The sequence below is a fragment of the Toxorhynchites rutilus genome, chromosome 2, assembly GCF_029784135.1.
Source record: "Toxorhynchites rutilus septentrionalis strain SRP chromosome 2, ASM2978413v1, whole genome shotgun sequence".
Classification (NCBI taxonomy): Eukaryota; Metazoa; Arthropoda; class Insecta; order Diptera; family Culicidae; genus Toxorhynchites; species Toxorhynchites rutilus.
Genome location: NC_073745.1, coordinates 16,642,560 through 16,658,618, shown reverse-complemented (window position 1 = coordinate 16,658,618; position 16,059 = coordinate 16,642,560). Strand labels below are relative to the sequence as shown.

At 41.4% G+C, this 16,059-nt stretch overlaps 1 protein-coding gene across 1 annotated transcript; it reads right to left on the bottom strand.

Annotated features, from left to right (window-relative positions):
* Positions 1-459: 459 nt before the first annotated feature.
* On the bottom strand, positions 460-2,616 carry LOC129765570 (uncharacterized). Its single transcript, XM_055765976.1, has one exon. It carries the CDS (start codon positions 2,614-2,616, stop codon positions 460-462), a length of 2,157 nt encoding a protein of 718 aa, XP_055621951.1.
* Positions 2,617-16,059: the final 13,443 nt, after the last annotated feature.

The following is a 16,059-nucleotide window of genomic DNA, read 5'->3' as shown; positions in this document are numbered from 1 at the left end:
GACCTCAGCAGATATGCGGTCAACACTAAAGTTTTAATTGTAGGTTATAAATATAGTAAGTATTCATATTAAGGCAACTGCAAAACAAACCTTCGATATTTGTTCCTTTTCCGTTTACTGCACAGATGGAATACTACTGATAATAGTAATAATACTATTCCGAAATATTACCACCAAATAAAATAGAGATTTAAACAACGCTTTAACTTGAACTTTCGCTTTCTCAAAATATTCCAATTCACATGTCCTGACATGAAAACCAAACGTCACTTTTTTTTATGTGCCGTCCACAGTCATCGCAGTCATCGCAATTTCATCGCTGCTACGAGGGAATGGAAAGTGGATTCACTTATACGTCACGGTGCACAGTGGGATCCGTAACACCCTCCGACCCGTGATCCACTTCCGTTTCCGATATTCCTTCTGTTCTGCTTCTTGGTCTAGCAACGTCCAGAACAGCTAGCTTAACAGCAGGTCTGGAAAATACTCCTCTCGCAGTCTCACTTGGCCATCCTTGTCTGGAAAGGTCTCCAGAATTCTTCCTCTCTCCCAGCGATTCCTCGTGTTCTCGTCCACAACAATCACTACGTCACATGGTTCGAGTGGCTTCACTCGCTCGAACCATTTCGTGCGTCGCGTAAGCATCGGCAGATACTCGTGAATCCACCTCCGCCAGAACCCATCCACCATATGTTGGGCCAGTTTCCAGCTATCACGCAGAGCACCTGTGCCATCGACCGGAGAAGTAACAGGCTGCTTGATCCCATTGGTGCTGTACAGGAGAAAGTGGTTCGGTGTCAGAGCCTCTTGGTCCACGGTTTCCAGGGAAATATAGGTCAGCGGTCGTGAATTAATTACGCCTTCGGCTTCTAACAGTATGGTTTCCAGCACCTCGTCGCTCGGATGGCGGGAACTCTCAGTAATGGCTTTCATAGCTACTTTAACCGACCTAACCATACGCTCCCATGGTCCTCCCATGTGCGGAGCAGCAGGTACGTTAAAGTACCACTTAGTATGAGCGTTTGTGAAGGTCGAAGCACAGTTTTCGTTGATTTTCCGAATACGATGAAGTTCATCTGACAACTGACGACTGGCGCCAACAAAGTTGGTCCCGTTATCACTGTAGACTTCCAGGGGCGCTCCACGCCTTGCAACGAATCTCCTGAAAGCCATAACACAAGAATTCGTGGACAAACTGTGGCAAACCTCCAGATGTACTGCACGTATCGTAAGACACGTGAACAGGCATACCCATCTCTTAACAACGCTTCTCCCAACTGTGACTTCCAATGGCCCAAAGTAATCCACGCCCACGTAGGTGAATGGACGTGTGAATGGAGTCAACCGGACCTCGGGAAGTGGAGACATCAACGGTGGAGTCGGAACTGCTTTTCTGATCTTGCACATTTGGCAGCTTCGACTAACTTTCCGTACGAGAGTGCGCAGACTTTGTATGTAGAACTGTTGTTTTATTTCGTTGCATACGGTCTCCGTATTGGCATGGAGAAACTTCCGATGATAACTATCGATGATGAGCATGGTGATCCTGTGTGCCTTTGGAGGGATTATCGGGTACTTAGCTGAATACGGAACCAGTGGAGCCGCTCCTATGCGACCACCGACTCTGATAACATTTGATTCATCCAGAAATGGTGTCAACGGATACAGAGAACTTGATTTTCCTAGTGCCGCTCTTTTGCGCAAACACTCCACTTCGTTGAGATAAGCTTGCGTTTGTGCTTCAAGCCATAGTATAACTTCTGCCTTCATGAGTTCATCTCTACTCAAACCGGTACCGCTGTCCCTGTTCACCTTTTTAGCCAACGATGCTACCTTAAAAACATATGCCATTGCACGCAGCAGACGGTTCCAGTTGGAAAAACGCTCTACATCTATTATGCCTACTACAACGCTCGAATGGTGTAGGACAACTTCGCGAAGTTCTTCTCTGGTTTCCAGGGGAATATTTTTCGATTCCTTTGGCCACTGTGTTTCAGGATCGCTCAAGAAAGCAGGACCTTGAAACCAACGACAACTTGGCTCAAAGTTCGGTCCGGAACCCCACTTGGTAGCTTCATCTGCCACATTAAGTTTCGACGGTATGTGCCGCCATTCGTCCATCCTGGTAAGTGATAGGATTTCTCCGATCCGAAACGATACGAACTGATGATATCGTCGAGTTTCTGATCGAAGCCACGCCAACACCGTCGCTGAATCCGTCCACAAATAGCGTTGGCTGATATTGAATGTAATAGCTGAGCAAACGGTTCGCATCAGTCGAGCTCCCATCATCGCTCCTTGTAGCTCTAATCTTGGAATGGAGAGCGGCTTTAGGGGGGCAACTTTCGTTTTCGCTGCCAAAAATGCACATCGTCCCCCGTCTCTGGTAACTAATCTGAGGTACGCAACACACGCATAGGCTTCCTCACTGGCGTCGGTGAATACATGGATTTGTACGTTCCCTAAGTTTGGTAGATCGGTGCCTCGGAAGTAGAATCGTGGTACTCGTACTTCGCTGATCTGTCTAAGCTGCTCCGTCCATCGAAACCATTGGTCGACTAAGTGTTCTGCTACTGGTTCGTCCCAGTCCGTACCTGTGCGCCAAACTTCCTGCATGAGAACTTTTCCGTGTACAATAAAGTGAGCTAGGAATCCTAACGGATCATAAATCTTCATAACTGTTTGAAGGATTTGCCTTTTTGTAGGCACTTCTGCGTGGTTGATTAGCTGTTGCACATCTGCCGTCATTTGGAACGTATGGTATCCACATTAGCCCGAGAACATGTTCAAATTCTTGCGGCTGGTCACGACTAAGTAGTTTACCTGATATGTGATTCGTTTGTTCCAGCAATGAAAGCACGTCCGTTGAATTCGACTGGAACTTGACTAGCTCGAAGCCAGCCGCTGAATGAATATCTTTTACTTCCTGCGTCAATTGAACCGCTTCTTCCACCGTATCTACGCTGAACAGACAGTCGTCAACATAATGGTCGTTGACTATGATGCTTACCGCCCTGGGAAAGGAATCGTAATACTGGAGAGCATGTTTATTTTTGACGAATTGAGCTATTGACGGAGAACATGTTGCACCAAACGTAGCCACGTCCATCACCCAAATTTGCACCTCTCCTGAATGTTCGTTCCGCCACAAAAATCGCTGCGACTGCTTGTCCTCCTTGCGCACCAAAATTTGGTGGAACATCTCGCGAATGTCACCACAAACAGCGATGTTTCTTTGACGAAACCTCAGTAAGACAGCAAATAAAGAGGTCAGGAAATCTGGGCCTTTCAGTAACATGTGGTTAAACGATATCCCGTTAGCTTTAGATGCGGCGTCCCATATAAGACGGACCTTTTCGGGTTTTCTTGGGTTGGTCACCACTCCCAATGGTAGGTACCAGACCCGATCTGGATCCGCCTGCTCGATCTCTTCAGTCGACGCTCGGTGAGCATACCCCTTCTTTTCGTAGTTCCTGATCTGCTCTTTGACTTTCCCTCCAAGCGCCGGGTCGCGTGCCAATCTTTTTTCCAAGCTGAGAAGCCTCTTCATTGCCATCGTGAAACTCTCAGGGAAAACTGGGTTATCAATTTTCCAAAGAAGCCCCGTCTCGTATCGGTTTCCCCTTTGGACCGTTGTACATTCAAGGATTTCCAGAGCACGTTTATCGGACTCAGCTTCTATTTTCGTTGTTACTGCAGCCTCCTCTACAAGGAAAAACTCCTTCATCGTATCGTGCAGCTGGTTGTTGCTCATGTAGTCACTAGTATGGACGTTCAATTGTTCGACGACTTTTCCACCGCCAGTGTGTCTGCCGTACACGCACCATCCAAGGCGCGTCTTGGCCGCAATAGGATCGCTACAATCTCCTTCGCGTGACTTCAATGTAGTCAGTAAACGAGCATGTTCCAATCCGATGATCATTCTTGGTCTGGCATCGAAGTAATCGGCAATGGGAAGACCTCGTAAATGAGGAAAGGCTTTCGAAAGTTGCGTGTAATTCAGTGTTTGACTCGGCAATCCAAGTTCGCGTACCGTCCGTACGTTTTCTAGACGGTACGATTGTTGCATGTTACACCCACTAATCTGGACGATCACTCGCTTCGATGTGTTTTCATGTCGGCCGATTTTCCCCGTCCAATTTAGCCAGAGCACATCCGGTTCCCCAGAGATTCCCAACTGTGTTACTATTCCGTCTTCAAGCAGAGTTGAAGAAGAACCGTCATCGAGGAACACATAGGTGTTTACTGTCACACCGTTACCATATAACGTCACAGGTAAGTATCGGAAGAACGAAAAAGACTTTGAGAAATGGTGATGTTGGTGAACTATTTCAACAGGGTTGGTCGCGACAGCCACTGCGGTATTTCGTGTACTGTGTAGCAAAGTGTGGTGACGAATACGGCATCCTTCAATTGCGCATTGCTTCTTCGACCTACACGGCCACTTCCGGTGTGATACCAAACACGTTCGACAAAGGTTCTTCTGCCTGATCGCCTTCCAACGCCCGTCTATATCCAACGACTTGAATGTTGAGCAATTCGCAATTTGGTGGTCACTTTCATTACAATAAGAGCAGGTCTTGGACGAGGGTTCTTCAATATGACTCGCTTTCTCCTCCGTTGCAGTTGACTCGTAATAGTGGGTAAACAGTTTCTCCTTGTGTCGCCCTTTCTCAGATTTTGGATGCAGGTCGTTATTTCGAGCGATGTCGACACTAAGGTCCGAAGCTAAGTTGACTAGATCGGTCATAAAGCCGTTGAACGTTGCCAGGTTGATGTTCTCAAACGATCGTTTATAACTTCCCCACTGCAACTTGAGCGACGTGGGTAGTTTGTCCACCAACTCCTGTAATAACATCGGGTTGGATAAGTGAGCTTGTTGGTCAGATAAAACTATATGGTCCACAAGGTTTTGAACCGCTAAACCGTAAGTCACTATTGAGTTAAGATTGTCTGATTTCGGTGGGGGCACATATCGCAACTTCTTTAAGAGCGAGTTAATCAATATCTCCGGCCTTCCGTAGAGTTTGCGCAATGCTTCCATCACCAATGGTAGTGATTCGGGAAGAAGAAGCCGACTTCGAACTGCCTCAAGCGCGGGGCCACTCAAACAACGCTGTAAGCGAGCCAAATTCTCCGCATGAGAATAACCACACGCTTCTGTCGTGTTCTTGAACATGCTATAAAAAATTGGCCACTCCTGCGGATCTCCATCAAACTTTGGTAGCTCTCGAGGCATAACTTGTCGCGCCGCCAACTGAGCGTTGGTTGGTGTCGGCGGTGGCGGATGGATTGGATACTGCTCACGCTCTGTTGCATACGTATTCGGCAATTGGGGCATCGTGTTAGATACTGTTGGCATACGATGTACGTTGAACTGCATTTCCGGCTTCGAAGCTGGGTCGAAGGGTAAGTTTGGAATGAACGGCAGATGATTTCTGCTTGGGGAATTCGTCGACGGAACTGGGTTGGCACGAATAACATGACTATGTGGGTTATGCCTTGAAGCTGCGGATGTTGTCGGTAAATTCGATAGCTGATTAGGTGCCTGAATTCCCAGCGTATCTTCTGGTGTAGGATTCGCCAACAACTCACAAATCTTGTTGTCCGTTTGTTTCGGAAACCTTTGTTCATTTATATTTGCTACTGCTCCACTCTTCAACATGGTCGTTAAGGAATTCGTCCTGACATCCTTGCTTGTCTCGACTGGTTTCGTATAACCGGTATCACCCTCCGCAGCTCCGCTATTGAGCCAGTTCTTTACATTTTCTCGCTTGCTTTTCACACTAACTGCGCTTTTCTGACTGCCCTCGTCGTCGGCATCTTGAATCTGCATCAGTAAATTAAACTTCTCCTTTAAGAACGCCTCCTCTGCTTCCAACTGCTTTCGTTTGAGTTTTTGCTGTTCCTCTAGCAATGACAGACTCAGTTGCAGCCTTTGCGATTTCCTACTGCTTTTGCTAATGGATGACTCGTTAAATGATACTGTTGACTTGGCAGAATCCTCTAAGCCGACCAAGCATTTACTACACTTCCAGCTACGGTCCGGATGTGCAATGGATTCCGTAACCCCCGCACAATGAAAGTGTTCCCAGAATGTGCAAACGTCACAGCACACCATATCGTCGACGGAATCAACCTCATTACATTTCATACAGTTCCTGTCACTGCTAATAATAGTTTTCTCCAACTGGGAGTTGTTAACTGTGTCAGGAACGTTGTGTCCGATTCCGCTCGCCATTATTGCTGTTACTGCCGGAAGCTTTTCCTCCAACTGGGAGTTGTTAGTATTAGAGATCCGGTCACACTTATTGAAGTTCCTGTTACTACCAGGAACTGTTGGCTTGTCTCCGATCCGGGAGCTAAATGAGAGCGCTATACAGCGACTACGATCCAACTTCGGCGAGTATATATCTTTGTAGAATGTTACCGCGACCCGGGGCGAGAAAAACACACTCTTTTAGTTGCCTACTTAGCAGCTACAAAGCTGTAATTTTATTGTGTATGAGTTATTCCTGCAGGTAAGTAATAGTGATAAATGCTTACATATATAGTGTTTCTTCTTTTCGTTACAGGCTCGCGGTATCTGATCTACGACCTCAGCAGATATGCGGTCAACACTAAAGTTTTAATTGTAGGTTATAAATATAGTAAGTATTCATATTAAGGCAACTGCAAAACAAACCTTCGATATTTGTTCCTTTTCCGTTTACTGCACGGATGGAATACTACTGATAATAGTAATAATACTATTCCGAAATATTACCACCAAATAAAATAGAGATTTAAACAACGCTTTAACTTGAACTTTCGCTTTCTCAAAATATTCCAATTCACATGTCCTGACATGAAAACCAAACGTCACTTTTTTTTTATGTGCCGTCCACAGTCATCGCAGTCATCGCAATTTCATCGCTGCTACGAGGGAATGGAAAGTGGATTCACTTATACGTCACGGTGCACAGTGGGATCCGTAACACTTTATATCAAGAAATATAGCTCGAAACTCTGCAGGAAATTAAGGTGAAGGTGGAAGGAAGCCATTGTAGTAGTATAGGTAAAACCACGTGTAAAAATGGGGTAATAGTGTTTGTGAGAGAAGAGCAAAGCACACTTAAATAGATCAATTCACTTATCAGACTGTGTGGCGCTTCATTGAATCGAGTCATTGAATACATTTGAAAAAAATAACAATTCAATACCAAAGTAAATTGTATGAACGATATGTCCCGTGAACAATTGCAAATATGAATATATATTAGGCTGTCAAAAAGTCCTGCGGTATTCCCGCGAGGTGTCGTTGTATGCGCGTAGTTCTAGTTGTATTCATTGTATCGAATCATACTATAGCTTGTTGGAAAGGTATTTTTATAATATAGTCCTTGACAGTGTTTTGTTTGGTTAAGTCGTTCGTGAGTTATAGTGTCGCAAATATGGAGCAAAATAAAGAGAAAATCCAACATATTTTACAGTACTACTGTACTACTGTACTACTACTGTACTACTGACAAAGGCAAAAATGCATCTCAAGCTGCCAATAAAATTTGTGCAGTTTATGGACCCGATACAGTTTCCATTTCCACCGCACAACGATGGTTTCAACGTTTTCGTTCTGGTGTAGAGGTCGTCGAAGATGCGCCACGCTCCGGAAGGCCTGTCGTCGAAAATTGCGACAAAATCGTTGAATTAGCCGAGAAAGACCGGCATAGTAGCAGCCGTAGCATCGGCCAAGAGCTGGGGATAAGTCATTAAACCGTTATTAACCATTTGAAGAAGCTTGGATTCACAAAGAAGCTCGATGTATGGGTGCCACACACGTTGACGCAAGAAAACATCTTTGACCGTATCGACGCATGTGAATCGCTGCTGAATCGCTACAAAATCGACCCGTTTCTGAAGCGGATGGTGACTGGCGATGAAAAGTGGGTCACTTACGACAACGTGAAGTGCAAACGGTCGTGGTCGAAGCCCGCTGAAGCGGCTCAGACGGTGGCCAAGCCCTCATTAACGGCCAGGAAGGTTCTGCTGTGTGTTTGGTGGGATTGTCAAGGAATAATCTATTATGAGCTGCTTCCCTATGGCCAAACGCTCAATTCGAACCTGTACTGCCAACAACTGGACCGCTTGAAGGTAGCACTCATGAAGAAGAGGCCATCTTTGATAAACAGAGGCCGCATTGTCTTCCATCAGGACAACGCCAGGCCACACACTTCTTTGGTGACGCGCCAGAAGCTCCGGGAGCTCTGATGGGAGGTTCTTTTGCATCCGCCGTATAGTCCGGACCTTGCACCAAGTGACTACCACCTGTTTTTGTCCATGGCGAACGAGCTAGGTAGTCAGAAGTTAGCCACAAAAGAGGCCTGTGAAAATTGACTATCCGAGTTTTTTTGCCAATAAGGAAGCGAGCTTCTATAACAGGGGTATTATGAAGTTGGCATCTCGTTGGCGCATATTTGCATATTTGACTTAATATGCAAATATGCAGATATGCATATTTGCGGCGCATATTTGACTTAAAACAGATGATTGTAACTAACTTTATGAACAAATGAAAATTCAAAAAAAAATACCGCAGGACTTTTTTGACAGCCTAATATTACAACCCCAAGATGGCGGCCGCTAAAAAATGGTGGATTACATATTTTCTCTAAACAGGTATCGAATAAAAGGGATTGACTAGTAGACAGTTATTCATGAAAAGTAGAAATCCAAAATAGCCGTCACTGCAAGATGGCGCCATGTTTTTTTTCAAAACCCCATTATTATGAGTATTAATTGAGGGCCTTGGAATGCAAGGGGTGTAAGTGACTTGATCGATTTCTCTTCTTCAACCTTTTCTTTAGCTAATAACTCAACTGCAAAAAAGTTCCAATTTAAGTTTGCAATAGAGTCCGATAGATGAGGTTCTGACCTATCTTTCACATTGTCAAATACAACTGGGAATGTATTTGCAGCTAAGCTATGACCAGAAGAGAGAGTCGATGTAGAGAAATCGATCAAATCACTTACACCCCTTTCTTTCTAAGCCCCTCAATTGAAAGGACTTGACTAGTAGAATACAATTATTGGCGAAAAATATAAATCCAAGATGGCAGCAACTACAAAATGACGGATTAAAGATTTTCTCAAAACCCCATCAATATGGGTACCAAACGAAAGAGATTGACTAGTAGAACACGGATATTTATGAAAAACGCAAATTCAAATTCAAAATTTCAAAGAAATTTCTGAACGCTTTTATTGTAGAGAAATTTACTAATGATACAGATAATGTACTAAAAACTAAAAAAATAAAATAAGTAAAAAACACTTTTTTAAGTTCAACGGTTTCATTGTGATTACACATCATAAAAATATAGATGATGTATTAAAAGCAAGAAAATAATTAGGCAAGTAGCAGTTAGTAGTTATCACACCCCTTTCTGCACCATCTAGGGCATTGATATATGGGGGCGATATATGGGGGTATGGGGGTTCCAAGTTTCAGATCAATGGGTCGACAGGAAGAGGGTTGAATTTCTATTAATGTGAGACAGCGCTACAGACAAAATTACAAAAGTTACCCACGTACATAAAAACGAGTCATGTAATCGATTCCGTCCTGTATACCGAAGAGTTTTGCGGTATCCCGGATCGAAAATCTTTGCTCCACACTCCATGATTTAAAATTATTTTCTGAATGTGCTTTTTATTCCGAACACGGGTTTGTGAAATTCTCATTGATTTTTGATTTTTGAAGAAATTGAAGAAAAGGAAACGAAGCATGTGGATTCCTCCTACTTATTTTGTTTTTCAAATGCGCGTTGCACTACAAATTTGATATTTGATTATTTTTATTTAATTTTATCCCTGCTATCTAAGCTGGGTCCGTAACACCCTATATGCCAGAAATGTGTAATTTTAAATCTTTTCGCTGAACATTTTTCAATTTATTTTCTAAGTTGGTACTACTGTCAGTGGTCTTAATGTCAATTTTGAGCGCATCATTTAGTCTGTTTATAACGTCGTCAAACAAGTTATTTTTTTTTTGCTCGGCGATTTTTTATAAGAATAATTCTATTGGTCAAGGACATTGTGTGAAATTTTATGTTGCAAACTAAATTTCCTGTGCTGGTCTCACGAGACCATTCGTCATATTTTGTTTGGTGTATTGGGCATGAGAGAAGTCGCAGCACGACTACTGCCAAAACAGCGCAACCAAATTTACCACTTCGAGGGACCCGTTTTAAAAGCATTGATACATAAAAATGAATTCACTGCGTAAACTGAAGGCAATTCCAGATTACAACTATAAAAAGTGTTTCGATGACTGGACTGTTCGTTGGAAAAGGTTAATTGCTTCAGAAGGGGCCTATTTTGAAGGAGATAATATAAATTTAGATGATAAAGAAAGCATTTTCTCTAAAAACAAAAGTTCCCGGTATATATTTGAAAGAATGTGAGTGTGCAGCAGTGATTCACGATATGTAGAAAGAGACGATGTGTGCAGTTCGAAACTGTGTACAATCATTGAACGTGCTGTCCATTGTTAGGTTCAGCTCGGATATGCAATCAACAGGCTTCGTTCCCCGTTTCGTTTATTCGCCTGGTGCAATTAAAGTGAATACTCTCACTATGTCAAAGAATCTGAATCATCCTCTTATTTTCGGTTGTATATTCGTGAATGGTAAGTAGCATGACACCGTGCGGTTGATTGAAAAAACTCAGCGAAATTCGATTGTTCTGCTTGTTTTGCGTCCTCATAAGCGATTCGTTTCGCTACTAGTTGTGGACGCGAGCGGATAACTCACTCGCAGCTTTGCTTCTGGCATAGTAAACGACGTATCAAACTGACGGCACCACATTCTACAGGGAATCATCAAGCTGAGTCATCACCATTCGATTCACTGTGGAATCCTATCCTTGGAATGCCATGTGGGATTTGATTTCTCATATTGAACACACGCATCGCAACACTATCGCCGTGGACATTTGCGCTAATCAGGAAGATATGGAATAATGCAATTTCAATTGCAACTCCCCAAAAAATCGGTCCTTTCCAGGGCCAATCATAATAACAAAACAAAATTTGTTAGAGAACATTGCAAAATGGTTAGAAGTGTGTAATTTTTTCTCTAAAAGTCTACCAGTGTATGGCTTTGTGCGCGTATCATGTTAGATACATGTTTGGTTTTATCGCACTGATGTGTTTTTGTTACGCGAATCTTTTTATTTAAGGGCAATACATGTCTGAGAATAGACGACAATGTTGCATAACATCCTAGATTATATACCGTCTCGAGCTCAACCAACTCTCACCAGCGTTGCCAGTGTTCCAGTTTAAACTGGATTCTTCCAGTTTTCTCTCGATCAAGTCAAATCCTAAAATCTTCCAGTTTTTTTCAAATATCATCCAGTTTTATCCAGTTTTTTTTATATGTGTGTTTCATAAGTCCAAATTTGAAAAATGATCTTAGATTAAGTATCATTCAGTATAAGTGAGTAGCATAGCATATAGCCATATGCTTAGAATACGGATAGGTTTTGATAGACTTTTCTCTATTCTATTGGAAGTCTTTTATTCGAACTTTCGTCGTTCAAACTTTTGATCAGAGTGGCCACCCATACGGGAAATGCGGGAAAAAGTCGGGAATTTAAACCCATCGGAAAAAAATCGGGAAAAAGTCAGGAATTGCTTAACGAAGTCGGTTCCTTACTTTTGAATGGCCTAACGGGAGTTGTTAATGAAATAATTAAGCACGGATTATTACTTTAAATAAAAATCGGAATAAATCCGCATATCTCACTGAATCACATGATGAGTTTTCAAAAAATGATTACCTTTTTTTTCATTCTGATTCTTCAGGCATGAGATTTGATTCAAGTAACTTACTTACTTAATTTGACTTACATCGAATTAATTGTAGAAATCTGATTGCATAGAAGAGTTGCATTATGGATTTTTGGTTCAACTCAGGATCTGATCATGGAGGGTATCCGGAGCATGCTCTAAATATGTTCGGATGTGATCAATGCAGAACCTCAGTTACAGTTACAGTTACTCTGATAAATGAAACTTTTTCAATTCTGAGTAAGTAGAGGCAAATTAAACATGAGTAGACTAGAATTTATGTGCACCCGTGGCCGAGTGGTTAGCGTCATAACTAACATGCCGGGTGTTCGGGTTCGATTCCCGTTCTGGTCGGGGGAATTTTTCGTCAAAGAAATTTCCTCCGACTTGCACTGTGATCACGCGTATTCTAGAGCTTGCCACTCAGAATGCATTCAAGGCGTGTTATTTGGCATAGAAATCTCAACTAAGTACTAATAAAAATGACGCAAGTAATACTACGTTGAGACGGCGAGGTTCCTCTAGGAACGTTAGTGCCATTGAAGAAGAAGAAGAAGACTAGAATTTATCATAGAAAAAGTGTGTTGAGAGTACCGCAAATTTCTATGTGCTCTGGGTGATTTACTTGAGAGAAACATGATTAGAGAAGAATTTTTCATGACAAAAACCTGCAGAGGGAACTGCAAATACTATGTGCACTGAGAAAGTCACATGACGAAAGTAAAGTGAGAAACACATACATATCGCGTTGAGAAGGCCGCTCGCTTGATGTATTTCTGCAGAAGAAGTACACAAACATTTTTGCACCCATGAGCCTATCAAAATAGGATGTTGATTGGTGAGTAAGGATAGAGAAAAACGAGTTTGAATGATTCATTTTCATATGTAACGCGGAAATGAGAACATCTGCATTCAGGTGCGGACAAGTGTGCTTAAAACGATCTTAGTTGAGGGTGAAATCAGTGAATAAATCTCATGATTTGTTTTATGGATTGAGTTAAATTAGTCACCCGAGATAAACTGTTAACTAGATATATTACTAACGCAATTTTAACAGTAATTAACTAATAGAAGAACATCGTTTAACGGTGTTCCGGTATGACAAATTGTCTCTTTTTTGTTGGAAACCGGAAAGCTCATGATCAAACACCCGTTTTTGTTGCAGAGTAAAAGATGTTTATGCATTTTAAGCAAAATTAGTTGAACTAATTGATTTTTAGAAGGTATTTGATAGAGTAGGCACCTAAATGTAACTATAGGATATGAAGAAAAATAATAAAATCATAACCATAATATTATACTGTTTTTACTATACTTTTTATTAATTTATAGTACGGATGGTTTGTACTGCAATTTTTTGCAAAACCCCTATAATATGACTTTGTCATGTGTTATTGTCATCAATTCGTCTTCAATTGGAAACAAACATTGCTAGATCATGTAAAAGTTATCTACAAACTAAGCTTGATCTTCATTGAAAAATTTAATCGCAAGTTGGGCTCTGCAAGAAGCTCAAAAACGTCGCGTTGGGCGACGAACGTGATAAATCATTATTGAAATAATAGGTACAAGCAAGTACAAGCTGAGCTTATTCACCTAGAGTAGTAATTAGAATTTTCTCATGCGTACAAAAACGTAGTAAGAAACACATATCGCTTCGTATTTCTGGTTTGGGTTTGGTTTGGTTTTGGTTGAGGTGGCTTATTTTTTCAGGGCCAAAGCCACAAAAGGAACCCATTAAAAAGCAACATGTGATGAGGTAGATAGGCCTGGGAAAACATAACATTGTTACTCGTTTCCAGTAGTGGTTCATTCTGTCCCAAACAACGAAATAATTCCGAATGCAAATTAATCACTGAAATTAAACAAAATATCTGTTTACCTCTTATTGAATATGCAAACAGTTGTCCAAACCGTCGAAAAAATCAGGTCGAATAATTTAAATTTCACGGGAAATTCCCTAAATGCGATGCGCCCAGAATTACATCCGAATGGCTACCGTGAGAGAAATTTCTGTTTTATTTAATATTATTTACATTTGACAGTTTCATGCATAACAGGGTGTCTTAAACAGCTTCAAATGTGCTAAGAATAAGATAATGAAGAAGTATCAATTGGTTTTTAGTTAAATTATCGAAGTTTGAGCACTGGTTCATTTTACCAACCCTGTTCATTTTACCAACCCTGTTCATTTTAACCGCATTTCCCCTACATAGAAATACGCGTCAAACTTTGTAGCATGAGTAACTTCTTAAGTATCCAAAGAATTATTTGTAGGCACACATCAGTATCAAAGTTTGTTTTGCGGATCAGAGTAGTGCATATTAAGCCAGATTTACAGTCAAATGTAAAAGAACGTCAAATTACATTTAAATGTTTAGTGCTAGGATTTTGTGGATATACCTGTATTGAATAATTTAAATTGATATACCTGTATTGAATAAAATTAAAACCTGATGACATGGCCCTAATGCGAGGGCTGATAATGATAATGACACATGAGATGTCACATCTAATATCAAATTGTTGAAAACCATAGTTTAGAGGCCGTCGTTCATAAAATTTCGCTAATGGTAAGATTGTGAATAACTTTCAAGTAAACAATGAAAAAAGAATTCCCTTGTGGAATGCTTTCAGTTTTAGAAAACAGATTGTAGTCTCAAAAGTTGAGATCTGAAAAATATGGAGTATTCCTATCAGTCTGTCAATTCTTCCATGGATACTTGATAGTGCCCTATATCGAGGTGAGATGACCCCTGTTTCATGTACGTTTAAAACTCGATTCATCCTTGCCCGAAGCTTTTATCTGAAAAATGTTTCATTGTCTTCTTCCTCAATGTCACTAACATGCGTAGAAAGACTTCGCCTTCTCAACTTGCATCATTTCTAATTAGAGCTTAGTTCATATTTCTATATCAAATAACATCATTTTGAATGTATCATGAGTGGCAGCTTCGAGAACACGCGTGTACCAGTAAAAGTCGGAAGAATTTCATTCGAAGAAGAAAACTAATCACTCGCCCATTACAGCCCTACAAAAACTACAAAAACTTTTCATACAATATCCAGAAGGTTTATCCAAAGCTGTTCTTCAGAATTTCTATAAGGTTTGCTTCAAAAAGAAAGTCTTCGAGGCTACTTCATCTTGTCGTTAACTGTTTCAACATGTTTATCAAGAGCTGAACTTTGTAGGTAAATGGCGATGGCGACACAACAAAAAAATCTTCCGAACATTCGACAGTCAAATTACAAAAAACTTCTAGTTTTATTGATTTTGAACGGTGAGTAATAACAAAAAAAGAACTAGAGAATCAGCAACATAGGTTTTGAAAGACAAGTATTGAACTCGCTACGATAGGGCTCTTGTTCAACGAGCATCCTATACGAATCAAGACCAGCCATCGATTTATATGATTGCTTATTCTAGCAATCTACCTTACGACCGTCAAAGTTTCTATACACTTATACAAAAGTCTTCAATAAAAATGAAAAGATCCAAGTTCAAGTGTACGCTCTAAAAATAACTCCGTTATCAGTATTACTCGATAGCCAATCGATGGCTCTCTATTTCAATCATCACAAACTATTAGGCGCAAGTTATGCGTGACTTCCTCCCGTTCAGACGCTTCATATGAATGTCAAACTTTCGGCAACTTTTGAGCTACCAGCCTTCAAGCTGGGGTCCAAAGACAATCAGCAAAAAATCCACTGCAGCATATCAACGTTAATTTGCATATGGTGCCCAATCCGGCAATGGTTTGCAGTGGTCTCGAAACTACCCACCACCAGTCGCTGCACTATGCAGTGGAAAAATCGCATATATGCACTGTCGTCGGGATTTGCAAATACCGTAGTTGACGAGACCATTTCAAACGCGATAAGATCAATGCATTGGAGTGCATCACATAAGTGCATGCACTAACTTATCGATGCGTTACTATTTCAGCATTTGCAACCACATTTTTTCTGCAATTTTTGTTCCGTGCTAATCGTTACGTATTCGCCATTTCAAGCGCTAACTATTGATCATCCCGAGAGATTGCCTTGGCTGCGGAAAAGGGCCATAAATTGTGATTTTCGAAACAAAAAAAAAGATAAAACGCCGAAACGGGAATTAACTCGTGAAGTCTCGAATACCAAAAATATCCAATGAAGGTACGTTCGAGACCACAGCGAATTGATAAAACGGGTGGCAAAGTTCCATCACTTCAAAAATAGCATTATTTGTA